The following is a 26,222-nucleotide window of genomic DNA, read 5'->3' on the forward strand; positions in this document are numbered from 1 at the left end:
CTTGTTCCTAGGTAGAAGAACTAGGAATTCATGCAGAAAAGGAGACCATCTCCAGTTAAAGAGGAGCTAAGGAGGAGAACCTCCTGCCAATGGTTCCTGCTAGTGAATTTCCTCATAGAAGTCAGTAAAGAAATGATGAAACCATAAAATACATTGAGTGCTTGTGAAGCGCAAACAGAAAACATTGATTCTGGATAAAATTCCACACGTGACCAATTTTTGTGTCAGTCTTTCCCAGCTGGGTTTGTGTCTTTCCTGAAAGTTGCAGATGTATTTAGAGACACTCGGAATACTCTGTTGTGTAGTTGCTGAAAAAGCAAGTTCTCACATACCAAATAAAGAGCCTTCGTCAAGAAGGGAAAAACGAGCATTCTTAACCTTAAAAAAGAGGTATAGACTGCCATGTTAAAAGGGCTAATATGTCATTTTAAATTAGTCATTTAAAAGGTGCCAGTCCGTGGGTGGAGGGCTACATCGCAGGGCACACTGGCCTGGGCAGCAGCAAGAGCAGGAGCCCCCTCCAAAGGGGGAGGGGGTGTAGGAGGAAAATATATATGTGTGTCAGCTGGAGCATCCAAGGGCTCAAAAAAAGTTGAAAAATCCAAATATGCAGGGGTCAGTATTGGAGGGGATTTCCCCCTCTGCTGTAGTTTTCCAAAGGGGCCCTTCAGAAAGGAGGAGGGATGAGAAAGGAGAAGATGAATCCATGTGTGTGTGTGTGTATGTGTGTGTGTGGGGTCTGTGGAGGGGCTGGCAAGGCAGCTGGGGGGGGAGGGCCTGGCTGACTTAACCCTCTTACTGTCTCTGGGATGTATTTTGCGGTTATCGTTCATGACGGTTGGATATATTGCCCCCAAACTGTACAGGTAGTACTAACTAGATCTACAATCAGAATTGAGTCAAAAATTTCTGTTCTTGACAGTTGCTGCACCCCATTTTTTGCCATAATTGGCAGGTCATATCCTACAGTTGTGAAGCGAGTTGTGAAGTTGTTATGTGAATCCTCCCATGACTTTGTGGGACACCAGATGGGAAGGTTACAAATGGTGATGATGTGACTTTCTTAGGTTGGAAGGAGAGGTGATCCTTACAGAAGTAACCCTGGGACAGCGCAGCCGTCATAAATACATGCCAGTGGCTAAACGCCTGGATTTTGGCCACATGGATGCTGGAACAGTCCTAAGTGAGAAAACTGGTCAAGGCCACTTTTTTCAGTGCTGCTATAACTTCACTAAGTCACTAAGCAAATAGTTGTAGGTCAAGGACTATCTGTACAGTGCTTTAAAAATAATCCAAAATAGCCCCCAAATTGGAACCCACAGAGGTCAAACTTTTTCCTGCAACAAATCTGCAAAATTAGCCCAATTTGGTAGAAAAATTGTTCAAGTGTCCACACTGTTTCAAACTCGCATTTCAACTCAATCCCCAAACTGTCCTCCTAGACACGGTTTGGCTTTTCAAGGAAAAGAAAATGCCATTCTTGATTTTTACCCTGATGTTATCCTTAATATAGTTCAATAAAGTTTTGCAAACTCAGAAGATATAAATATGGGAATTCTCAAATTCAAAATAAAATGTCTCATCCCACTGAAGACCTTTCCCTCCCAGAAACTCAACTGGTTTCTAATCAGCTAGAAACGATGCCTGACCAGGTTGTGCAGGATTGTCTGGGACACAACACATCCTCTCCACAACTGCTGGGAAGAGGCTCTGCGGTATCCGAAGCAGCACATTAGATTCAGTCAGTTTTCTTCCATATGAAGAAGTATCCACCTTGTGAACTCCCAAGTCTCTTGTTATGTAATCTAAATGGGCTGTGATTAATGTGTACGTAGCATATGTATGGGTATATATATATATATTCTTTTGAGAGCAGGCCTCAGAATTCCATTCTTTAACTTCAAAGTCCAACAATCGGAGCAGCCCTCAACTACAGCCCTTGGACAGGGATCAGGCAGGGATCTCGTCCACAGCTGCCCAGTTGAGAATCCAACACTCCTGAACCACTGACAGATGGACATCCAGACTCATACAAGGCCTCCCGCCCCTCCCAGGACAGCCTGCTCTGCTAGTTGCCATCAGAATGACCGACAGCAGTCAAACTCAGGCCTGGGACCCTGGGCATGGCCCTGGAAGACTAAAGGAATTTATTAAAAGAAAAAAATATATTAAATTTATTAAAAGTGAAAATTTTAATTGGATTTTATTACCTTTCTTGCCAGGCATTTTTGGATCCTTTGATGTTTATAGAGGTGTCCCCTCTGACTGAAGCTCTTTCCACACTCCCGGCACTTATAAGGTTTTTCTCCTGTGTGGATTCTTTGATGTGTATAAAGGCTGCTCCTCCGACTGAAGCTCTTTTCACACTCTAAGCATTTATGAGGTTTTTCTCCTGAGTGGATCCTTTGATGTTTATAAAGGTAGCTCATGTGACTGAAGCTCTTTCCACACTCCAGGCATTTATGAGGTTTCTCTCCTGAGTGGATCCTTTGATGTGTATAAAGGTTGCTCCTATGACTGAAGCTTTTTCCACACTTAAAGCATTTATGAGGTTTTTCTCCTGAGTGGATCCTTTGATGTATATAAAGGCTGCTCCTCTGACTGAAGCTCTTTCCACACTCAAAGCATTTATGAGGTTTTTCTCCTGAGTGGATCCTTTGATGTGTATAAAGGTGGCTCCTTTGACTGAAGCTCTTTCCACACTCAAAGCATTTATGAGGTTTTTCTCCTGAGTGGATCCTTTGATGTGTATAAAGGCTGCTCCTCTGACTGAAGCTCTTTCCACACTCAAAGCATTTATGAGGTTTTTCTCCTGAGTGGATTCTTTGATGTGTATAAAGGTTGCTCCTCCGCCTGAAGCTCTTTCCACACTCCAGGCACTTATGAGGTTTTTCTCCTGAGTGGATCCTTTGATGTGTATAAAGGCTGCTCCTCTGACTGAAGCTCTTTTCACACTCAAAGCATTTATGAGGTTTTTCTCCTGAGTGGATTCTTTGATGTGTATAAAGGCTGCTCCTCTGACTGAAGCTCTTTCCACACTCCAGGCACTTGTGAGGTTTTTCTCCTGAGTGGATTCTTTGATGTTTATAAAGGTCGCTCCTCCGACTGAAGCTCTTTCCACACTCCAGGCACTTGTGAGGTTTTTCTCCTGAGTGGATAATTAGGTGGCTTTGAAGATTTCCTTTTCTTGTGAAGGTTTTTCCACATTCCGGGCACTGACGTTCCTTTGCTTCCTCCTGGATCCTTCGGGGCTTTCGGGGTCTTTGGAAGGAGCCTCCGCCCTCCAGGCCCAGCTCGGGGTCTCCGCCCGTTTCCTCCTCCCCGCATCGCCCTCCAGGCAGCCGCCTTTCCTGGGCTCCCCCTGGGCTCCTCCCTCCTGCAGCCCTGGAGCCCCCGGCCTTTCCCCGCTGTCTCCAGGAGAAGCCGCGCCGGGACCGGGCAGGGCTGCTCCGCAGGGCCTGCTCTCCTCCTCCTCCTCTCGGCCGGCGCCTCTTTCCTGCATCCTCCGCCATCCTCCCTCCTCCTGCAGGGGAGAAAGAGAAGAGGGTCACGGCTGCCTCCACTTCCCCGCAGTGGAGGCCCAGGCCCAAGTGCCCCCCCTCCCCATGCCGACCGGAAAGAGACTCTTTCGGACTACGATTCCCAGCATCCCCTGCACCCAACCTGCATCATCCGCACTCCGCTGTCGCCGATTCAGGCAGCTCCCTCATTCCCCGTTTTGTTTCTGGAAGTGGAGGCTTCACACCCTTTTTTCCACTAGTTCCGCCTTTTCCTTTGGAGGATCCGCCCCACGGAGTCCATTTGCCAATCGCTGACATCCCGAGCGCGACCAATCAGCGTCCTTCTTCCTGCAACAAGCCAGATGGCGCCTGCGCAGTTCCGCGGGTTATTATGGTCCAGGGCGGAGGTGGGACAGGGGGGAGGGAGGCTTCCTTTGAAATTTGGGGTCTGGTCTCCCCCCCTCCCCCCCGTATTGAGGCCAGCGGATGTCAGGGGTTGAAGCCTTATATCAGCCCATGAAGGGCAGTCAGTTGGGTCTACTGTGGGACCTTCGGAGACCCTGAGTTTGAATCAGCCGCTCTTTGTATCCTGGATTCCCTCTTTTCATTGAGGGAAATCTCTTTGCTACAATATTCTAATAAATTGCCTTTGAATGCTCATCCCACTCAGATCCTCATTGTTGTTGAGGGTTTGGAAAAAGTATCAATATAAGCTAAATTATAAGATACCCAAATGGGGAAATCCCAGACATGCAATAGAAAATATCAGTATAGAGCAAAAAACAGAGGTGATTACTTATAAAGAGCTTCTTCTTTTGGAAAGGGGTAAGCTGCAATTGGAATCTTTAGATGTATTAAAAGAAGAAGGGATAATTTATACTTGGTTTCAGTATGGTCAGCTTCAAGCTAGATGGAGGGAAGATCAGAAAACTGGTGTTATGCAAAATGAGGAAAATTTGGTGAAACAGATTAGAGATCAAAGTCAGATGCATATTAAAAGGTTGTATAATGCTTTATTGGAAATAGATTCAGAAACGGAATTGGTTAAGGATTGTATGATAAAATGGGCACAAAACTTTCAGGAACCAGTGATGATGGAACTATGGAAAAAGATTTGGGTTAGAAATGTTAAATTTACGCAAGCACAAAATTTGAGAGAGAATTTTTATAAAATGTTTTATAGATGGCACTTAGATCCTAAGAAATTATCATGTATGTACTCGAATTTGCAAGCTAAATGTTGGAGATGTGAATGTGATGATGCAACCTATTATCATATATGGTGGACCTGCAAGAAAATCAAGGCATTTTGGATAAAAATTTGGTGGGTGATGCAGAACATTCTGAAAAAAGGGTAGAAATTTACTCCTCAATTGTTTTTATTGGGTATAACGATGGATTGTACAGTATTAGAGACTAAATTGATTTTGAACTTAATATCAGCAGCAAGGCTGTTGGTAGTGCAATACTGGAAGAAGGACTTTTGCCTACTATTAAAGAGTGGATACTGAAAGTAATGAACTTAGCAGAAATGGCGAAAATCTCAGCGTATTTGAAGGATTACACATAAGAAAGATACGTATCGGAGTGGAGAAGATGGATTGATTATATTCAAAATAAGTATCAGACAAGAAAATATCAAATTGCTTATGAATGAACGTTAAGTATTAGAAGTATTATGTGATCTATAGTGGAGTTAAGGTTTCAGGGGGGGATTTAGTAGTCTGAGGATAGATAGGTTAATTTAGCTTATGATTGTTAATTGAAGTACCCTGTATTTTGCTCTGAGAAGTCTCGGGGGAAGGGGAGGGGAAAGGGTGGGGGGAATATTGTGGGGGGGAAATCCTTTTTTTTTTTCTGCAAAACTTTTCAATAAAAAAAAAAAGAACTTCTCCCTGCCATTGTTTGATATAATCTATGTGGATTTCCCAAATGTGGGGACCTATTAAGACCATCCCCAAGCATCTGAAGCTCTCAGTTGGATTCCCTGAATGGTTCCCTTGTCTTCCAGCAGAAACCCCTACAAGGGACTCTCTAAGGCCAAGGAAGCTTTGTGAGATATGAGCCATATTCTTAAAAAGCCCCCACCCTTTTAGCCTTAAAACCCCTGGCTTTTCCCCAGGCGCTGGGAGGTCAGACAAGAGAAGGTGGCATGGATTGGCCCCAGGATTTTCTTTGATGTTTTTTCTTTGATGTTTTAATGTGTTGGATACTTTTGAAAACACCCTTTTGGGAGCTGCACAGAGTTGACTGAAAGATGGGCAGTTATAAGAACGTTTTAAACAAATAAGACTCATTGGGGACCTGTTTGGTCCTCCCATTAGGTGCAGAGACTGGGTGTTCCCCAGTTGCCAGGATAGGGAGAGTCCCCCATTCCTCTGCTTTCTGTTCATCAACTAAATGCTTAGCAAAAGGTGCATCTAGCTCAGTGGTGCCAAACTCTTATTTCCTTCAGGGCTGCATCAGGGTTATGTTTGACCTGGGGGGGGGGGGCTGGGTAGGCGTGGCCAGCTCATCTTCACTCTTCTTTTTTTTTTAATTGAAAAGTTTTAAAAAGTTTTACAAACATTTCCCCTTCCCTCACCCTCCTCCCCTTCGAACCCTCCCCTCCCACCCACCCCCCACTTCCCAGAGCAAAATTCAGGGTATAACATTTGACATAAACTAACATAAGCTAATTATCTATAGCCTCCTATCCCCCTCTTGAACTTTTAACTCCCCTTTTACTAAACTAAATTTAAGTACTTTATAAAATCTCTTCGATCATTCATAAGCTATTTGAAATTTTTTAGTCCAATATTTGCCTTGAATATAATCAATCCATCTTCTCAATTCTAACATATATTTCTCATTTGAATGGTCCTTTAGATATGCTGAAATTTTCACCATTTCTGCTAAATTTACTTCTTTTAATGTCCATTCTTGAATAGTAGGTAAATCTTCCTTCTTCCAGTACTGTGCCACCAAGAGTCTTGCTGCAGTTCTTAGGTTCAAAATCAAATTAGTCTCTATATCCGTAAAATTTGTAATTATACCTAACAAAAACAACTGTGGAGTAAACTTTATCTTCTTTTTAAGAATATTTTGGATAATCCACATATTTACAGAAGCTCAAAATTTGAGAGAAAATTTTTATAAAATGTTTTATAGATGGCATTTGGATCCCAAAAAGTTAGCTTGTATGTACCCAAACCTACAACCCAAATGTTGGAGAAGTGATTGTGTTGATTCTACCTATTTTCATGTTTGGTGGACTTGTAAAAAAGTTAAAGCATTTTGGATAAAAATATGGTGGATTATTCAAAATATTCTCATCTTCACTCTTCTTGTGGGCACCTGTGGTGGCCAAGTGCTACGACAGGACTTCCCTCAGACCCTCCCTCCCTCATAACCTTCCTTCCTTCCTCCTGCCCTCCCTTCCCTTTTCTTCTTTTTCCTTCCCTCTTTCCTTCTTTTTCCTAACTTCCTCCCTCCTTGTCGTTCCTTCTTTGCCTTTCCTCTTTCCTGTCCCTTCTTGGATGCTCAAATGCAAAAGGAGAAACATTTTTTTTTGCTTTTAGTTTCTTTTCCTAATCCTCTGCCAGTGAAAATGGAGCTGGGGGCGGAGGAGTGCAGGCGGCCGTTGTAAGTGAAAACTGGGCCTGGTAGGGCTACACGCTTCCCTCCCGAGCTCTGTTTTCGCTGGCAGAGGCATTGTGGGCCAGTCCGATCTGTTCCCCATGGGCCAGATCCAAGCACCCTTCAGTTTGACGCCCCTGATCTAGTTCCTCCGATTGGGCAGTCCGTCTTATACACCTCTGGCAACCTCATTCCGTTTTCCTTTCATATTAACCCAAATGCATTCAAGGAGGTTTTCTTCATTTTTTACTTTTTGCATTTCTACAAAGGTGCAGCTGCTTAAGTGCAACTCCACCTCCACCTCTTTTTATTAGGTGTTTTGAAAAATTTAAATCCTCCTGAATTTCATCCCACCAGTAATGGCAGAAATCTCATTTTTGCTCTCGTGTTCTGGGACGTCAGGTTCCCTCTGTTTATTCTTCATACTTTGGGTGTTGATGTGTAGGCATCTCCTCCTTTTTTTATTCTCCCTGTGTTTCCTTCCTACACCTGCATTAGTCCCGGAGGGTTGAGAAAATAATTTCCAAAGAACTTGGCTCACAAACAGTTTATTCAACAGCTTTATTTTCTCTCTCTACTCCAAGATCTCTGTACTTTTCAATGAATTTGGCAGCTCTTTGACTTCTCAGAGGGAAGGGAAAGAATTCAAACTCTTTCCTTCCTTTCCCCACCTGCCCTTCCCACAAATCACAAGAGACACACTTCAAAAACAATAAATTAGCGATACCTTCAAGTATAGCAGCCAAGGTGATCCCTGCAACAGCTTTTCTTCTTCTGCTCTGCCCCAGCCTGGAGGAAGGGAAGGGCCTGGCCTTCTCCACCAGCTGACCTTCCCCTCTGCAGCAGAGAAGCGGAGTGGGGCTTTGGCCTCGCGGCACGGAGACCCTTACTGTGGTATGAAGCAAAGGGTGGGGCTGTTTGCTCTAGTAGCCGCCACGTCTCCCTCACTGCCCACGGACTCTGAGGAGAAAGGCTTTCCGGGTGTGGTTATGCCCAGAAAGGGGGATTTGGGACCCTTTGAACCCTCAGGGCACGTTCTCTACCACTGGAGGCTTTGTAGGAGGAAAATATATATGTGTGTCAACTGGAGCATCAGGTTTCCAAGGGCTGAAAAAAAGTTGAAAAATCCAAATATGCAGGGGTCAGTATTGGAGGGGATTTCCCCCTCTGCTGCAGTTTTCCAAAGGGGCCCTTCAGAAAGGAGGAGGGATGAGAAAGGAGAAGATGAATCCATGTGTGGGGGGGGGGGGCGGGGAGGGGCTGGCAAGGCAGGTGGGGGGGAGGGCCTGGCTGACTTAATCCTCTTACTGTCTCTGGGATGTATTTTGCGGTTATCGTTCATGACGGTTGGATATATTGCCCCCAAACTGTACAGGTAGTACTAACTAGATCTACAATCAGAATTGAGACAAAAATTTCTGTTCTTGACAGTTGCTGCACCCCATTTTTTGCCATAATTGGCAGCTCATATCCTACAGTTGTGAAGTGAGTTGTGAAGTTGTTATGTGAATCCTCCAAAGACTTTGTGGGACACCAGCTGGGAAGGTTACAAATGGTGATGATGTGACTCTGGCACAGTGCAGCCGTCATAAATACTTGCCAGTGGCTAAACGCCTGGATTTTGATCACATGGATGCTGGAACAGTCGTAAGTGAGAAAACTGGTCAAGGCCACTTTTTTCAGTGCTGCTACAACTCCACTAAGTCACTAAGCAAATAGTTGTAGGTCAAGGACTATCTCTACAGTGCTTAAAAAATAATCCAAAATAGCCCCCAAATTGGAACCCACAGAGGTCAAACTTTTTCCTGCAACAAATCTGCAAAACTAGCCCAATTTGGTAGAAAAACCGTTCAACTGCCCACACTGTTTCCAACTCGCATTTCAACTAAATCCCCAGTCAAACTCAGGCCTGGGACCCTGGGCATGGCCCTGGAAGACTAAAGGGATTTATTAAAAGAAAAAATATATTAAATTTATTAAAAGTGAAAGCGTTAATTGGATTTTATTACCTTTCTTACCAGGCATTTATGTGGTTTCTCTCTTGTGTGGCTCCTTTGATGTTTATAAAAGTTTCCACTGTGATTGAATGTCTTTTCATACATTAGGACTTCATCTGGTTCCACTAACGAATGGGTTCTTTGATGCCTATTAAGGCTTCTCTTGTATCTAAAACTCTTTCCACATTCCAGGCATTTATATGGTTCCCCTCCCCTGAATGGATCCTTTGATGTGTATAAAGGCTGCTGCTATGAGTGAAGCTCTTTCCACACTCCAGGCATTTATTTATTTATTTTTGATTTTTTTTTTATTTTTAAACAAAACTTAAAACATAAAACAATTGTCATCCATTACAATTACAGAAAGTGTATTGATCGGTTACAAATCTTTTGTGCTTAATCCTCTATCCCATATTTTCTTCTTTAACAGTTTATTACATTATTATTCTCCTTTACCAATTATTTAACAGTAAATTATCCTCTATAAGGGGGGGAAAAAAACCCTTTATATATTTTATTATCTTATCCATTTCATTTCATATTTCATTTCCATTCTTTCTTGTCTAACCATTGATAAAATAAATCCCATATCAAATAATATTGTTAATTTTATTGTTAATTGTTCCCTAATTTCAAATGTCAATTTACTCATTTCAGCACACTCCAAGATTTTCTTGATAACGTCGTCATCCGTGGGTATCTTCTCACCTTTCCAGTTTCTAGCAAATACAATTCTAGCTGCCGTTAAAACATTCACAATTAAATATCTCATTTCTCTGTTATATATTTCTGGTAAAATCCCCAATAAAAATATATCTGGTTTAAAGTCAATATGTTTCTTTGTCATTTTTTCCAACCACCTGTGGATTTTAGTCCAATATCTTTTAGCTTTTGCGCATGTCCACCACATATGATAATATGTGCCCGGGGACTGATGACACTTCCAACATTTCTCCGATTTGTTCTTGTACATTCTGGCTATTCTCGCCGGGGGTAGATGCCACCTGTAAAACATCTTATACAAGTTTTCCTTATTTGCTGTTGACATTGTCATTTTATAATTCTGTGACCATAATTTTTCCCATTTCTCTAACTCAATCCCATGACTCACAGTTTTCCCACATGCAATCATTGTTTCTTTAACTTGTTCTTCTGCCAATTTTACATTTTACAAAATGTGGAGGAAGAAAAAGGAGAAAATTTGGCGGAAAAAATGATAGAAATTCTTGCAGGAGCTCTAGAAATTTCTAAAGAAAAAATGTTTGATGGCATTGATTAAATATACCGAGTATATACTAGATATGCAATGAGAAATAAACTACCAAGAGAAGTCCACATAAGATTTACCAAAAAATCAATCAAAACACAAATATTGCAGATAGCAAAAGAGAAGGCGTTACAATACAAGAGCAAGGAAATTACGGTGCTGAAGCAAATACCGAGAAGAATAAGAGAGCTGAGAAGAGAGTATCAATGTTTGACAAAAATACTGCTCCAGAAAGGAGTGAACTACAGATGGCTGATAGCAGAAGGATTGGTGTTTTCATGGCAAACACAAAGATTCAAAATAGATTCAATTGACAAAGCTAAAGCATTTCTTGTGGAATATATAAGAGAAAAAGATGTGCCAAGAAGGGAAGAGTCACTGCTCCAACTAGAAGAAGAGGATCTCCTGATGATGGGAAAGGAGGAGAGCGCATTAGAAGGCGCAGTGCCATAGAATACAAGGAACAACATGAATTGAGACCTAATAGATCAACAAAACCAATACAAAAAGTATAAACATGGAGGAGAAAAAATTAATCACAATAAATATAAATGGACTTAATATAGCAACTAAAAGAAGAAAGATATTTCACAAATTGGAGAAATTGAAAATGGACATAATTTGTTTACAAGAAGTGCATATTAAAAAGCAGCATGAACCACTTTTGGTACAGCCCAAACTAGGGAAACTATTTGCTTCACTGCCACAATGTAAGAAAAGAGGAGTGGTTTTGTACATTAAAGATACAATATTAGCAGAAAAAATTTATGAAGATGGAGAAGGACGAATTCTGATGGTGGAAATAACAGACAATAACAGGAAAATATTGTTAACAGCGATATATGCTCCTAGTGACAATCAAGAAAACTTTTATAGAAAATTACATTTGAAATTAATAGAGCTGGACTACGAAAACATCTGTATGATGGGAGACTTCAATGGAATAGTAGATGAGAAAATGGACTACAATACACAAAAGACAACAAAACAAAGTAGGAAAACTTTGCCGAAATCTTTTTTTAAGATGATAGAGGAAATAAACTTAAAAGATATATGGAGAGAAAGAAATGCAGAAAATAGACAATATACTTTTTACTCCAATAGACATTTATCATGGTCTAGAATAGATATGATATGGTTGACAATGGACTTGACCTCGAATATAGAAGAAATAGCCATAGAGGCTAATACCTGGGCAGATCATAATCCAATGATGATGAGTTGGAAAGGACAAAGAAGAAGGTCCAGATGGACTTTAAACACTACAATTTTAAAAGAAAAGGATTTCCTACAGAAGATGGAGAAAGAATTAGCTTTTTTTTTAAAAGAAAAGAGAAAAGAGGATATATCACTGCAGAATCGATGGGACACCATGAAAGCCTATGCCAGAGGCCTGATTATAGACTATATAAGGAAAAGAAATATTAAGAAAAGACAAGCATATAAAACTTTAGAGGATGATTATAAGACATTAGAAAAAGAACTGCAGAAGTTCCCACAAAAAAAGACATTAAAATGAAAATGGATACGATTAAACATAAAATGGGATTATTAGAGAAAGAAGAGTTAGCACAAAAAATCAGGAATGCTAAACAGAAATATTTTGAAGATGCTAATAAACCAGGCAGATGGCTAGCTTATAAATTGAAAAAAGAAAGAAGCTCAAGGAAAATAACTCAGCTAACAGATGATCAAGGACAAATTAGATTTGGAAATGAGGAAAAGAAGAACATTGTACAAGACTATTACAAAAAGTTATATGAAAAGGAAAAGATAGAAGAGGAAAATATTAAACAATATTTACATAAGGCGAACTTACCTCAGATCCCAAAAGATGTTGAGATGATGTTAGAAGGGAATATAACAATGATGGAGTTGACAGAGGCTATTAAAAAACAAAAAAGTGGGAAAGCACCAGGTCCAGATGGATTACCGGCGGAATATTATAAGACTTTGCAGGAATCACTGAGTCTCCCATTACTAGAAATTATGAATGAAGTAATGTTACAGAAGGAAATACCCAACTCATGGTTAGAAGCATATATTACACTTATTCCAAAAAAAGATACTGATCTACAACAAGTCAAAAACTATAGGCCAATATCCTTGTTAAACTCAGACTATAAAATCTTCGCTATAATATTAGCAGAAAGACTTAAAAGATATCTAAATAATTTTATACACCCGGACCAAAATGGATTTCTGCCAAAAAGGCAGATTAGAGATAATTTGAGGATAATTTTGGATACATTGGAATATTACGATGCACACCCAGAAAAGCAAATGGCTTTGATGTTTTTAGATGCACAAAAAGCCTTTGACAATGTGAACTGGCGATTTATGATATTACAATTGAAACAGATGGGCTTTGAAGAGAAATTTGTTCAAGCTATAGAAGCTATATATTATAAACAAACAGCCAAAATAATGATGAATGGAGAGATGACAGAATCTATTGAAATACAAAAAGGAACGAGACAAGGATGTCCATTGTCACCATTGTTGTTTGTGTTAACACTAGAACTACTAAATAGAAATATTAGAGAAGAAAAAGGAATAAAAGTAATGAAAATTCAAAATCAAGAATATAAATTGCAAGCATTTGCCGATGACTTGGTGTTTATCTTGGAAGAACCACATTCCACGCATTTATATGGTTCCCCCCCCCCGAATGGATCCTTTGATGTGTATAAAGGGCGCTGCTATGACTGAAGCTCTTTCCACACTTAAGGCATTTATGAGGTTTTTCTCCTGTGTGGATCCTTTGATGTATATAAAGATGTCCCCTCAGACTGAATCTCTTTCCACACTCAAGGCATTTATGAGGTTTCTCTCCTGTGTGGATCCTTTGATGTATATAAAGATTTCCCCTCAGACTGAATCTCTTTCCACACTCAAGGCATTTATGAGGTTTTTCTCCTGTGTGGATCCTTTGATGTGTATAAAGGGCGCTGCTATGACTGAAGCTCTTTCCACACTCCAGGTTTTTCTCCTGTGTGGATCCTTTGATGTATATAAAGATTTCCCCTCAGACTGAATCTCTTTCCACACTCAAGGCATTTATGAGGTTTTTCTCCTGTGTGGATCCTTTGATGTCTATAAAGATTTCCCCTCAGACTGAAGTTCTTTCCACACTCAAGGCATTTATGAGGTTTTTCTCCTGTGTGGATCCTTTGATGTGTATAAAGGTTTCCCAACTGACTGAAGCTCTTTCCACATTCCAGGCATTTATGAGGTTTTTCTCCTGTGTGGATCCTTTGATGTATATAAAGATTTCCCTTCAGACTGAATCTCTTTCCACATTCCAGGCATTTATGAGGTTCCACCCCTTGAATGGATCCTTTGATGTGTATAAAGGGCGCTGCTATGACTGAAGCTCTTTCCACACTCCAGGCATTTATGAGATTTTTCTCCTGTGTGGATCCTTTGATGTGTATAAAGGTTTCCCTTCAGACTGAATCTCTTTCCATACTCAAGGCATTTATGAGGTTTCTCTCCTGTGTGGATCCTTTGATGTGTATAAAGATGTCCTCTCTTACTGAATCTCTTTCCACACTCCAGGCATTTATGAGGTTTTTCTCCTGTGTGGATCCTTTGATGTGTATAAAGGTTTCCCAACTGATTGAAGCTCTTTCCACATTCCAGGCATTTATGAGGTTTTTCTCCTGTGTGGATCCTTTGATGTACCTAAAGATGTCCCCTCTGACTGAAGTTCTTTCCACACTCCAGGCATTTATGAGGTTTTTCTCCTGAGTGGATTCTTTGATGTGTATAAAGATGTCCCCTCTTACTGAAGCTCTTTCCACACTCCAGGCACTTATGAGGTTTTTCTCCTGTGTGGATCCTTTGATGTGTATAAAGATGTCCCCTCTCACTGAATCGCTTTCCACACTCAAGGCATTTATGAGGTTTTACTCCTGAGTGGATTCTTTGATGTCTATAAAGATATCCCCTCTGACTGAATCTCTTTCCACACTCCAGGCACTTATGAGGTTTCCCTCCTGTGTGGATTCTTTGATGTGTATAAAGATGTCCCCTCTGACTGAAGCTCTTTCCACACTCCAGGCATTTATGAGGTTTTTCTCCTGAGTGGATCCTTTGATGTCTATAAAGATGTCCCCTCTGACTGAATCTCTTTCCACACTCAAGGCATTTATGTGGTTTTTCTCCTGAGTGGATTTTTTGATGTCTATAGAGGGTGCTCCTATCACCAAAGCTCTTTCCACACTCCAGGCACTTATGAGGTTTCTCTCCTGTGTGGATAATTAGGTGGCTTTGAAGATTTCCTTTTCTTTTGAAGGTTTTACAACATTGTGGGCACTGATGTTCATTTTCTTCCTCCTGGATCCTTCAGGGCTTTTGGGGGCTTTCAAAGGAAGCTCCGCCCTCCAAGCCTGTCTCGGGGTCTCCGCCCGTTTCCTCCTCTCCACATCGCCCTCCAGGCAGCTGCCTTTCCCGGGCTCCCCCTGGGCTCCTCCTGCCTGCAGCCCCGGAGCCCCCCGGCCTTTCCCCGCCGTCTCCAGGGGAAGCTGTGCCGGGACTGGGCAGGGCTGCTCCGTGGGGCCCACTCTCCTCTTCCTCCTCCTCTCGGGTGGCGCCACTTTCCTGCATCCGCCACCATCCTCCGTCCTCCTGCAGGGGAGAGAGAGAAGAGGGTCACGGCTGCATCCCCTTCCCCACAGGGGAGGCCCAGGTCCAAGCCCCCCCCCCCCCCGCTGTGCGGACCTGAAAGAGACCCTCCCGGACTATGATTCCCAGCATCCCCTGCGCCAAACCTGCATCAAAGGGCCTCCTCTGTCGCTGATTCAGGCAGCTTCCCTCACTGCCTTTTTTGTTTCCGGAAGTGGAGGCTTCACGCCCTTTTCTCTCCACTAGTTCCGCCTTTTCCCTTGTAGGATCCGCTCCTTGGAGTCCATTTGCCCATTGCTGACATCCCGAGCGTGACCAATCAGCGTCCTTCTTCCTGCAACAAGGCACATGGTGCCTGCGCAGTTCCGCAAGTTATTACGGTCCGGGGCGGAGGTGGGACGGGGGGGGCTTTCTTTGAACTTTGGGGTCCGGTCTGCCCCCCCCCCCGTATTGAGGCCAGCGGAGGTCAGGGGTTGAAGCCTTATATGAGCCCATGAAGGGCAGTCAGTTGGGTCTACTGTGGGACCTTCGGAGACCCTGAGTTTGAATCAGCCGCTCTTTGTGTCCTGGATTCCCTCTTTTCATTAAGTGAAATCTCTTTGCTACAATATTCTAATAAATTGCCTTTGAATGCTCCTCCCACTCAGATCCTCATTGGAGCAAGTGTGCTGTGGCTGAATCTATTGCTAATTTGAACTTTATTGTTGGGGGTGCAAAGGAGCTTCTCCCTGCCATTGTTTGATATAATCTATGTGGATTTCCCAAATGTGGGGACCTATTAAGACCATCCCCAAGCATCTGAAGCTCTCAGTTGGATTCCCTGAATGGTCCCCTTGTCTTCCAGCAGAAACCCCTACAAGGGACTCTCTAAGGCCAAGGAAGCTTTGTGAGATATGAGCCATATTCTTAAAAAGCCCCCACCCTTTTAGCCTTAAAACCCCTGGCTTTTCCCCAGGCGCTGGGAGGTCAGACAAGGAGAAGGTGGCATGGATTGGCCCCAGGTTTTTCTTTGATGGTTTTTATTTTATGTTTTAATGTGTTGGATACTTTTGAAAACACCCTTTTGGGAGCTGCACAGAGTTGACTGAAAGATGGGCAGTTATAAGAAGGTTTTAAATGAATAAGACTCATTGGGGACCTGTTTGGTCCTCCCACTAGGTGCAGAGACTGGGTGTTCCCCAGTTGTCAGGATAGGGAAAGTCCCCCATTCCTCTGCTTTCTGTTCATCAACTAAATGCTTAGCAAAAGGTGCATCTAGCTCAGTGGTGTCAAACTCTTATTTCCTTCAGGGCTGCATCAGGGTTATGTTTGACCTGGGTGGGGGGGGGGTCCCCGGGTAGGCATGGCCAGCTCATATTCACTCTTCTTGTGGGCACCTGTGCTGGCCAAGTGCTACCACAGGATTTCCCTCAGACCCTCCCTCCCTCATAACCTTCCTTCCTTCCTCCTGCCCTCCCTTCCCTTTTCTTCTTTTTCCTTCCCTCTTTCCTTCTTTTTCCTTCCTTCCTCCCTTCTCATCTTTCCTTCTATGCCTTTTCTCCTTCCTGGCCCTTCTTGGATGCTCAAATGCAAAAGGAGAAACATTTCTTTTGCTTTTAGTTTGTTTTCCTAATCCTCTGCCCGTGAAAATGGAGCTGGGGGGGGTGGAGGCCACGTTTTCGCTGGTGGAGGAGTGCAGGCGGCCGTTGCAGCTGAAAACTGGGCCTGGTAGGGCTACACGCTTCCCTCCCAAGCTTTGTTTTCACTGGCAGAGGCATTGTGGGCCAGTCCGATCTGTTCCCCACGGCCAGATCCAAGCACCCTTCAGTTTGACGCCCCTTATCTAGTTCCTCCGATTGGGCAGTCTTATCTCATCTCTTAATACTCTTAATAAGTTGCCTTTAAATGGAGATCCCACCTGTTGCCTAATCGGAGGAAGTGTGCTTTGGGTGAATCTAGGGCTAATTTAGCCTTTATTATTGTGGGTGTGTAAGAGCTGCTCTCTGTCATTGTTTGATAAAATCTATATGGGTTTTCCAAATATCAATACCATGTAAGACCCTCCCCAGACATCTGAAACTCCTGTCAATTGGATTCTCTCAATGGTCTCCTTGTCTTCCAGCAGAAACCGCTACAAGAGATCCCTAGATCCCTATTGGGATGTTGCCATTCTGGATCGCGGGGGGGGGGGGGGGGGGTTGGGGGAGGCCTGGGTACATCTCTCACTTTATAACCCTTTTCCTGCCTATCCTGTACTTTATTTTCTTTCTGGGCCCAGGGATTGAGGCAGGTGTAAATAGAATCTCCTGCCAATGGTTCCTGCTAGTGAATTTCCTCTCATTTCAACGCATTATGGTTGGAAAAAGGAAACAGGGAATCAGGCAATTTTGATAAGATCCAATTTGGTTTCTTTCTGGGTCCCTTTAACTGCTGGATCCCTCAACACTTGGAACTTGGGCAAAAGAGGGTCATGTGCCTTGGGGGTTGAGCATCATTAAACTCTGCAGGATTTGATTTTGGAAGAACTTCTTCAAGGGAGACAGGATTTCGTTTTATGTCTGGATTACTGTATGAGAAACGATGCCTGAAGTTCAAAATCCGAGGAGAGAATTTCTCCCTCTCTCTGCCTTTAAACTTGGCCCCATCTACCAATAGTTTGGGAGTCAGAAAAAGGGGTCTGCATCTAAGGAGAAATAACGGAGGGAGCTCACCTGGGAGGATGGAACAAAACCCAAAACAACATGGCAGGAGAAAGGGAATTCACAACAATTTTGCCAGCTCTGTGGTCATCAATGATCTCCAATTCACCTCTGGAGCCGTGTTTCGTCATCACGGTTAAGAAGCGGACAATTATTTTGGAGCACGGCCTGATGAGAACTTTCCCCCTTTCTCTGCATTCTTGATGCTTTGAAGGGCATCTGCCAGAACATTCATGCGCCCCATGATGCCAGGGCAGCAAGATGGCGGAAAAAGGCAGAAAGGGAATTTTCCTTCCCTGGCCAGAAGGGCATTGGCAATGCCCATAACTTCAAGGACCGGTTGTCCCTTCATTCAGGACTGCCATAAGAAATGGTTAAATGCGGGCTACCTCTAGAGCTATTGCGGCCATCCCAAAAATAATATATTTGCAGCGAGCCCTCTCTTTTAGTAACCCATTGAAGGATTTTCAGGCAAAACAATAGAAGTTTTTAGGCAGATTCTGGCCCTCTTTTAATCTGGTTTCCTTGAAGGTAGAGAGGAGGGTTTTTTTTGTTTGTTTGCTTATCGTGGACTGTTGGTTTGGAATTTATTCCTCAATTTAATGCTTGTTTATGTTTGTTTTATTTAATTTATATACCGCCGTACTCCCGAAGGACTCAGGGCGGTGAACAGCCACAAGATAAAACACATAAATACAAAATTTAAAAGCAGAATAAAACCGAATTAAACAATTTGGCCGTAGACAAATTTAAAACACCCCAATAATTTAAAACCGATTAAAATTTACATTTTAAAAAGGAAAAAGGAGAATTAGGCCAGGCCAGCCTGGTGGAATAAAAAGGTCTTGAGAGCGTGGCGGAAGGTGTGTAGGTCCGGGATCCTCCGAATCTCCGGGGGGAGCTCGTTCCAGATAGTGGGTGCCCCCACAGAGAAGGCTCTCCCCCTGGGGGCCGCCAGTCGACATTGTTTGGCTGACGGCACCCGGAGGAGCCCCTCTCTACAGGAGCGTACCGGCCAGTGGGAGGCTACTGGTGGCAACAGACGTCCCGTCAATAACCAGGTCCTAATTTAATCAGCAGCTGTGGAATTAGACAAAGTTTGTTGCCGTTTCCCTGGGCAATTGGCTTGGATCTTTTCTCCTGGTTCCCCTACTTGTGTGGTACTTTCAAAACTCCGGCCTTTTGAAGAGAAATCCTATGCTCCCCCCTCCTAAAAAAAATCAGGAGTTGGGTTGCATGCTGCAGCTCCTGAAAGCATCTGCCTTTTCATAAATAGGTGCTCCCCAACTCCTGATTCTTTTGCCTTTTGAACGTCTCAGAAAGTTTGGGAAAACCTCTCAAGAAACGCCAAGGTCTCCAGTCTGTTTTCAATCCCCTTTCTAGTCTGGTCTCTTTGCTGCCGCCCAGAACTGTCCTCAACTGCAGACCAGGTCCCTATTGAGAAGGGAGACCCCGATAACCCCACGGTCCCAGACCGACTCTCCCATTCAGGGATGAAATCCAAACATTTTCCCTACGGGTTCTGTGGGTGTAGCTTGGTGGGCGTGGCTTGGTGGTCATGTGACCGGGTGGGCGTGGCCAACTTGATGCACGTCACTCACTGTTGGTCCAGGGAATGTCATGGATGGAGTAAAATGTGGTGAAACTCACTTAACAACGCTCTTGCTTAGCCACCATAATTTTGGGCTCAATTGTGGTCATAAGTCCAGGACTATCTCTGCCTTCCTCTGCATGGCAGCCTTGTCCTTCTCCTTTCTGGGAATTTTTCTCTCTGTTAGAGGCACCAAAATAATCCAGACGATGTCAGGTTTCCTGCTGCAGCAGGAGGTTGGACCAGATGACCTCCGAGATCCCTTCCACCCCTAGATTGCTGGGCTGTTTTAAGTGTCTTCTGAAGCCAAGTCTGCTGTCATGGTTTGTGGTGCTTCTGTCCTCTTCTTTCTCTCTCTTTCTTTTTCTCTCTCCCTCCCTCCCTTCCTCTTTCTTTCTTTCTTTCTTTCTTTCTTTCTTTCTTTCTTTCTTTCTTTCTTTCTTTCTTTCTTCTTCTTTCAGTGACGGGAGAGGCAAGAAAGTGCATCCCCCGTCATGGGCTGGATGGCGGCTGCGGGACATGACCACCTCCACCTCTGCAGGAAGGCAGTCGCCCTAAGAGCCTCACCATATCCCCCAGAGGCGGCTCCTCGGCCGAGTGCAGGGGGTCTCCCTCCCATCCTTTACCGCCAGCATCGGGCTTACCTTCTAGACCCTCCACCGGCATATTCAGCATGCCCATCATCCCAACAGAGCCAACAGCTGACGGCGGGCGGCCCTTGGTGGAGACTGACACCGAGAGGGGAGGCGGTGGCCCCGGTGATGATCCAGGAGGGCAGGTGGATGTCTCGGTGGAGCCCCAGAATGTCCGCCTGCCCTCCCGAAGCACTGTGGCTGCCGTTCGCTTTCGTTTTGCGGCGGGAGAAGGAAGAAAGTGAACGGCGGTGCTGTGGGAAGGCAGGCGGATAGATAGTCCTTGACTTACAACTATTTGCTTAGTGACTCTTGGAAGTTATAGCAGCACTGAAAAAAGTGGCCTTGACCAATTTTCACACTTACGACTGTTCCGGCATCCCCATGGGCATGGGGTCAAAATCCAAGCGCTTAGCCACTGGCATGTATTTATGACGTCTGCGCTGTGCCAGTTTCACGTCATCAGTATTGGTACCCTTCCCAGTTGGTGTCCGGCAAAGTCATTGGAGGATTCCCATAACAATTTCTCCCCTCACTTCCCAACAGTAGGATATGAGATGCCAATTTAGTATTTAGTATTTTTAGTATTTTATTTAATTTGTATGCCGCCCTTCTCCAACAGGACTCAGGGCGGTGAACAGCCAAAATAAAACAGAACGTACAAAATTTAAAAGCAGTTTAAAAGTAATTAAATATTTTCGGCCACAATTTAAAACAACCCTATTAAAATCAATTTCAATTAACCAAAACGGATGGGATCAAGCCAGCCCAGCTAGGTGAAATAAATAAGTTTTCAGGGCCCGACGAAAAGTCCGGAGGTCTGGTATTGTGCGTATTTCTGGGGGGAGCTCGTTCCAGATGACGGGTGCCCCGACAGAGAAGGCTCTCCCCCTGGGGGTCGTCAGCCGACATTGTCTGGCAGACGGCACCCTGAGGAGGCCCTCTCTGTGCGAGCGTACTGGTTGGTTGGAGGCTATTGGTGGCAGACGGTGGTCTCGTAGATACCCCAGCCCTAAGCCATGGAGCGCGTTAAAGGTGGTCACCAACACCTTGAAGCGCACCCAGAAGACCACCGGGAGACAGTGCAGCTCGCGCAGGAGAGGTGTCACATGGGAGCGCCCCATCGCTCCCATAATCCCCCACACGGCCGCATTCTGGACCAGCTGGAGCCTCCGGGTGCACCCCAGGGGGAGCCACATGTAGAGAGCATTGCAGTAGTCCAGGCGGGAGGTGACGAGTGCCTGAGTGACCGTGCATAGGGAGTCCCGATCCAGAAAGGGACGCAACAGGCATATCAGGCGAACCTGATAAAAAGCCCCCCTGGCCATGGCCGTCATATGCTCTTCTAAAGACAGCCGTGCATCCAGGAGGGCGCCCAAGTTGTGAGCCCTCTCCGTGGGGGCCAGTGATTCGCCCCTAATAACCAGCGATGGCACCAGCTGGCTATATCGGGACGCCGGAAGCCACAGCCACTCGGTCTTGGAAGGGTTGAGTCGGAGCCTGTTTCTCCCCATCCAGGTCCGCACGGCCTCCAGGCACTGGACCATCACTTCAAGGGCATCGTTGGGGTGGCCTGGGGTGGAGACGTACAGCTGGGTGTCATCAGCATACTGATGGAACTCCACCCCAAAGCCACGGATGATCTCACCCAACGGCTTTACATAAATGTTGAACAGAAGGGGTGAGAGGACTGACCCTTGCGGCACTCCACAAACAAGGCGCCTCGGGGTCGACCTCTGCCCCCCTGCCAACACAGATTGCGACCGGTCAGAGAGGTAGGAGGAGAACCACCGCAAAACGGTGCCCCCCACCCCCAACCCCTCCAATCGGCGCAATATGATACCATGGTCGATGGTATCAAAAGCCGCTGAGAGATCTAATAGGACCAAGATAGAGGAGCAACCCCTGTCCTGAGCCCTCCAGAGATCATCCACCAACGCGACCAATGCTGTTTCCGTGCTGTGCCCAGGCCTGAAGCCGGACTGGCGCGGATCCAATTATGGCAAAACCTAACTAACCTCACTACCCTAACATCTGGAACAGCCACCCACTCAGGGTCTGCTCACAGATAGCCTTTCCACAGTAATAGTTATAGTTTTTCCTTGTGGAAGGGAAAATCTTGGATCTTGTAGTGATTCTCATCTATTGCAGCTCCTTTGCGCAGCCGATCTCCAAGGGGAGCATCTGCCGAAAGGCTCTGGCCATGCAAAACCACGTTGAAAGATCCCTGATGGAACCTGGCTTCTCTTTCAGGTATGCAGGACACAATCTCCAAAAACACTTTCCAAAGTGGCTTAGCATCCTGGAATCGTGATAGTGAAATGCTTGGGATGCAACAACCATCGTCTACAAAGAGTTGTTTCTTCTCCTTTGCTATATGTAGAGATTAGGATCCTGCACTGGATACATTGGTTCCTCTGGATAACTTTGAAGATCAGCTCACACATGTCCTATACAACCAGCCTCCCCCCATCTCCCCTCCCCCAGCGAGAAAACCCCTTGAGAAAAGGCCTAGATCAAAGGAGGAGAAGACTGAGGCAAAGTCTAAGAAAGCAAGTGAATTCACAGCAAGTTAAACAGCGTGTGATCTTCCCATGTTAGGCTTCATCACTAATTTGAAATGACACAGTAGCGCTTTTAACATGTCATACCCCTTTTTTTTCAGGTTAAGAATGCATGTTTTCCCCTTCTTGACTAAGGCTCTTTATTTGGTATGTGGGAACAAAAGCATTCTGAGAGGCTTTGAATGCACCTGCAACTTTCAAACGCAGCTGGAAAGACTAATGGAACTCATCAATTAGCCCTTTGGGGGATATTATCTAGAATCAAAGTTTTCTTTTGTTTAAACTTGACAACCAGTGTATTTTATTGTTTCATCATTTCTTTACTGACATTGAATGTATGTATCATTTGTTTCTGTACCCTCTTAAAAGACGTTAATAAATGTTTTTGCTTTGCTTGAATTATTTGACGATCTGTATTTTCAGGCGGGCAAAGGAGCCCCTTGGCTTCTCTCAAAGTCTCTCAAATTCAGGTAATTAAGTTCTTTTCAGCTCCACACCAAACTTGGTGCCTTGAGTTTGGAGACTAAGACATGATTTAAAACGATCAACCAATAAATAAAAGTAATAGAAAAAGAGGCAGGTTGAGGGGCCCTTCTGGGACTTTGACTCCCCCCCCATCCAGGCTCCCTCCCTAGGCAAGGTGGGGGGGGGAGGTTGGAGGGGCACCCAAGCAGGTAAGAGGCCAAATGGGCATTTTCACCCTTGCAATACAACTCTGGTAAATTGGCTGCAAATAGAGGGAAGATTTCCCAGAGTCCAGGAGCCCTTCAGAAACCAACCTACCTCTTGGAAGGCACCTTCACTCTGATAACTGACGGTAACTGGCAGTTGAGCCTGCATGGGTGAGGTCATGAAGCCCTCAGAATTCCCTCAGAGATGGCAGGCCTCCCTTGGCCTCCTCCCAAAGCTCACCTGCTCCGCCTTTTCCACACCCACCAGTGCCAGGCAAATGTCTGAAGGAGGCAACCAAACCAATCACTAAAGCTGCTCAGCTTTTTGGGTGTAGACTGCCTCTGTCAAGGGAAGTTCCACTCATTAACGTAGCTCTGGATGAACTTCCCATCACATTCCCTTTGTGTTGCCATGCTGTTTTGTGTTGCTCCATCATCCCAGGTGAGCTCCCTCCATTATTTCTGCTTAGGTGAGACACCTTTTGCTGAATCCCAACATAACACAGCAATCCAGGACAGAAAAAAAATCCTGTCTCCCTTGAACAACTTCTGCAAAAACAAAATACTGCATAATTAAAGGATCGCCTCTCCTTCCAACTTAAGAAAGTACGAACTCTTGAAACGTAGTTGTTCAAAAGGATTCTTTTATTAAGCAGAAGTGAAAACCATCCAGCTAAAGCACAATCTGAATGCCCTTAGGCAAAGCAGTAGGATTAAAGTGGTAGAGACCCCTCCCTTCAGGTCAGAATGCAGATTTCAGCCAATACACAAGTGTGAAGATGTTTTCTTTACTATTTCCTTTGAGAACCCAAACAAACATGCATTCCCACCACTTCCCTTTAAAGTGAGACAACCCACATGGCTATCATATAAATTCCTGCAGGTAAAGGGAATCTCAGGCTTCCTTGGCGCCAGGATATAGGTTGTAAAATATATGATGACACAGGCCATCCAAGTCCCCCCTTCCTTCACTTGAATGGCAGTATCACTTTTAGGGATCTGACATGCTACCCTCCTTAGAAAACAAAAGGGTCCACCTGTAAAAAAAAAACAAATATACACAAGATTTCATGATAGTATATCAACAAGGTTTGTTAGGGTATTGGGAGTGAAATTTTGTCAGTAAGTTTGGAGCCCTAACGTGGTGTTTAGCGACCCATTCATTGTGTGCTGATGGTAAATGTTTCCAAGCAACTAAGTATTGGCCTTTTCCTCTGTGGATCCTAGAATCAAGGATTTCCTTGATTTCAAAGTGTTGTTCACCTTCAATCATGATGGGAACAGATGGTGTAGATGCAGGTGGTCTGAGGGATGAGATTACTTCTCGTTTGAGTAAACTGATATGGAATACTGGGTGGATCTGCCTGAGTGTCTTTGGAAGAAGTAGTTCAACTGCTACTGGATTGATGATTCTAGTGATGGGGAAAGGTCCAATGAACTTTGGCCCTAATTTCTTTGATGGTTGTAATGATTTCAAGAATTTTGTAGATAAGTGTACTCTGTCTCCAATATGAAAAGGTTTGGGTTCCATCCTTTTCTTGTCAGCTTGAATCTTAAAAGCTTCTCTAGCTTCCTGTAAGGCTAATCTAACCACTGGCCACGTGTTTTGCAAATTGTCCATCCACTCCTTAAGTGAGGGGATGGTGGGTTCTTCTGTGGGTAGTTCAGGCATGGGGCTGAAATCCTGGCCTGTTGCTACTCTAAAAGGGGTAAAACCAGTGCTTGAATGGACAGCATTATTAAACGCAACTTCAGCAAAAGGCAAAAGTTCGGTCCAGTTATCCTGTTGAAAATTAATGAAACATCTTAAATATTGTTCTAGTACCGAGTTCAAAATTTCAGAATTGCCATTAGTGCACGGATGAAAAGATGTGCTCAACCCCTGGCCAGTACCAAGTAAGCCCAAAAACGCCCTCCAAAAGTTGGAGGTGAATTGAGCCCCTCTGTCGGAGATGATCCTTTGTGGAGCACCATGAAGTCGATAAATGTGTATTAGGAATAATTTGGCTAAACTTTTAGCAGTTGGGATCTTTTGGCAGGGTATAAAATGTGCCTGTTTTGAAAATAGGTCTGTCACAACCCAAATAACAGTATTTCCCTCACTGTTTGGCAATTCCACAATGAAATCCATAGCAATCTCTCTCCAAGGCGCTGCAGGTTCAGCTACCTTCTGCAATAGACCTGGGGATTTCCCCTGGCGTCTTTTTGGTGCTGCACAAATGGGGCAGCTAGCTACATAGCTTTCTATGTCCTTTTTTAGTGATGGCCACCAAAATTGTCTTTTAATCAGGTGTAAAGTTTTCACAAACCCAAAATGTCCAGCTAATTTGGAGTCATGGCACCGTACCATTAAGCATAGTCTTTGGCTTGCAGGGACATACAACTTCCCCCCCACCCAAGCCAAGTCTTCTTTCATCAGACAGCTGGATTTGTTGTTCAAAAACCATTCATCAGTGGCCAATGCTTGTTTAAAATTTTGGGTGATGTCATTGTCTGTCACTGTTTCTTGTTTTGCCTGGGATCTGGTGACTACTTTAGCAGCTAGATGATTGTTTTGTACTATGGGTTTGATTACGTCTGACCTTGCACGAATGTATTGCGGTTTTCTGGATAGCGCATCCGCCAGAAAGTTTTTCCCCCCCGGGAGGTATTTTAGAGTAAAATCAAACCGTTTAAAGTACTGAGCCCATCGTACTTGTTTTGGGGAGAGTTTCCTTGGGGTCTTTAGGGCTTCTAGATTTTTATGATCAGTCCAGACTTCAAAAGGGGTCTTACTGCCTTCTAGGAAGTGCCGCCAGGTTAACAATGCCCAACGAACTGCATACGCCTCTTTCTCCCAAATAGCCCACCTTTGCTCAGTCTCATTCAACTTTTTGGATGTGTAAGTGCAGGGCTGTAGTTGGTCTTGCTCATTCTTCTGAAGCAGGACCGCTCCTATTGCCACATCGCTGGCATCTGCTTGTATGACAAATGGTTTCTCCGTGTCCGGGTGTTGTAGAATTGGTTCTGCTGAGAACAGCCGTTTAAGTTTTTCAAATGCTGCCTGGCATTCCATAGTCCAGTTCAATGGTTGCT

At 44.3% G+C, this 26,222-nt stretch overlaps 1 protein-coding gene and 1 pseudogene across 1 annotated transcript in view; one reads left to right on the forward strand and one right to left on the reverse strand.

Annotated features, from left to right (window-relative positions):
- Positions 1-26,222, reverse strand: part of LOC139325576 (uncharacterized) — a 200,861-nt gene that overhangs the window by 144,117 nt on the left and 30,522 nt on the right. Inside the window, 6 exon segments of the mRNA XM_070955513.1 lie at positions 2,239-3,215; positions 9,227-9,322; positions 9,325-9,401; positions 13,038-13,363; positions 13,365-13,711; positions 13,713-14,688. Of these exon segments, the coding sequence (XP_070811614.1) occupies positions 2,239-3,215; positions 9,227-9,322; positions 9,325-9,401; positions 13,038-13,363; positions 13,365-13,711; positions 13,713-14,688 (2,799 nt within the window).
- The window catches only part of LOC139325597 (uncharacterized), a 200,237-nt pseudogene that overhangs the window by 93,561 nt on the left and 80,454 nt on the right, over positions 1-26,222 (forward strand).

This window comes from Pituophis catenifer, unplaced genomic scaffold (genome assembly GCF_029215685.1).
Source record: "Pituophis catenifer annectens isolate HBS135680 unplaced genomic scaffold, rPitCat1.0.hap2 SCAF_17, whole genome shotgun sequence".
Taxonomy (NCBI): Eukaryota; Metazoa; Chordata; class Lepidosauria; order Squamata; family Colubridae; genus Pituophis; species Pituophis catenifer.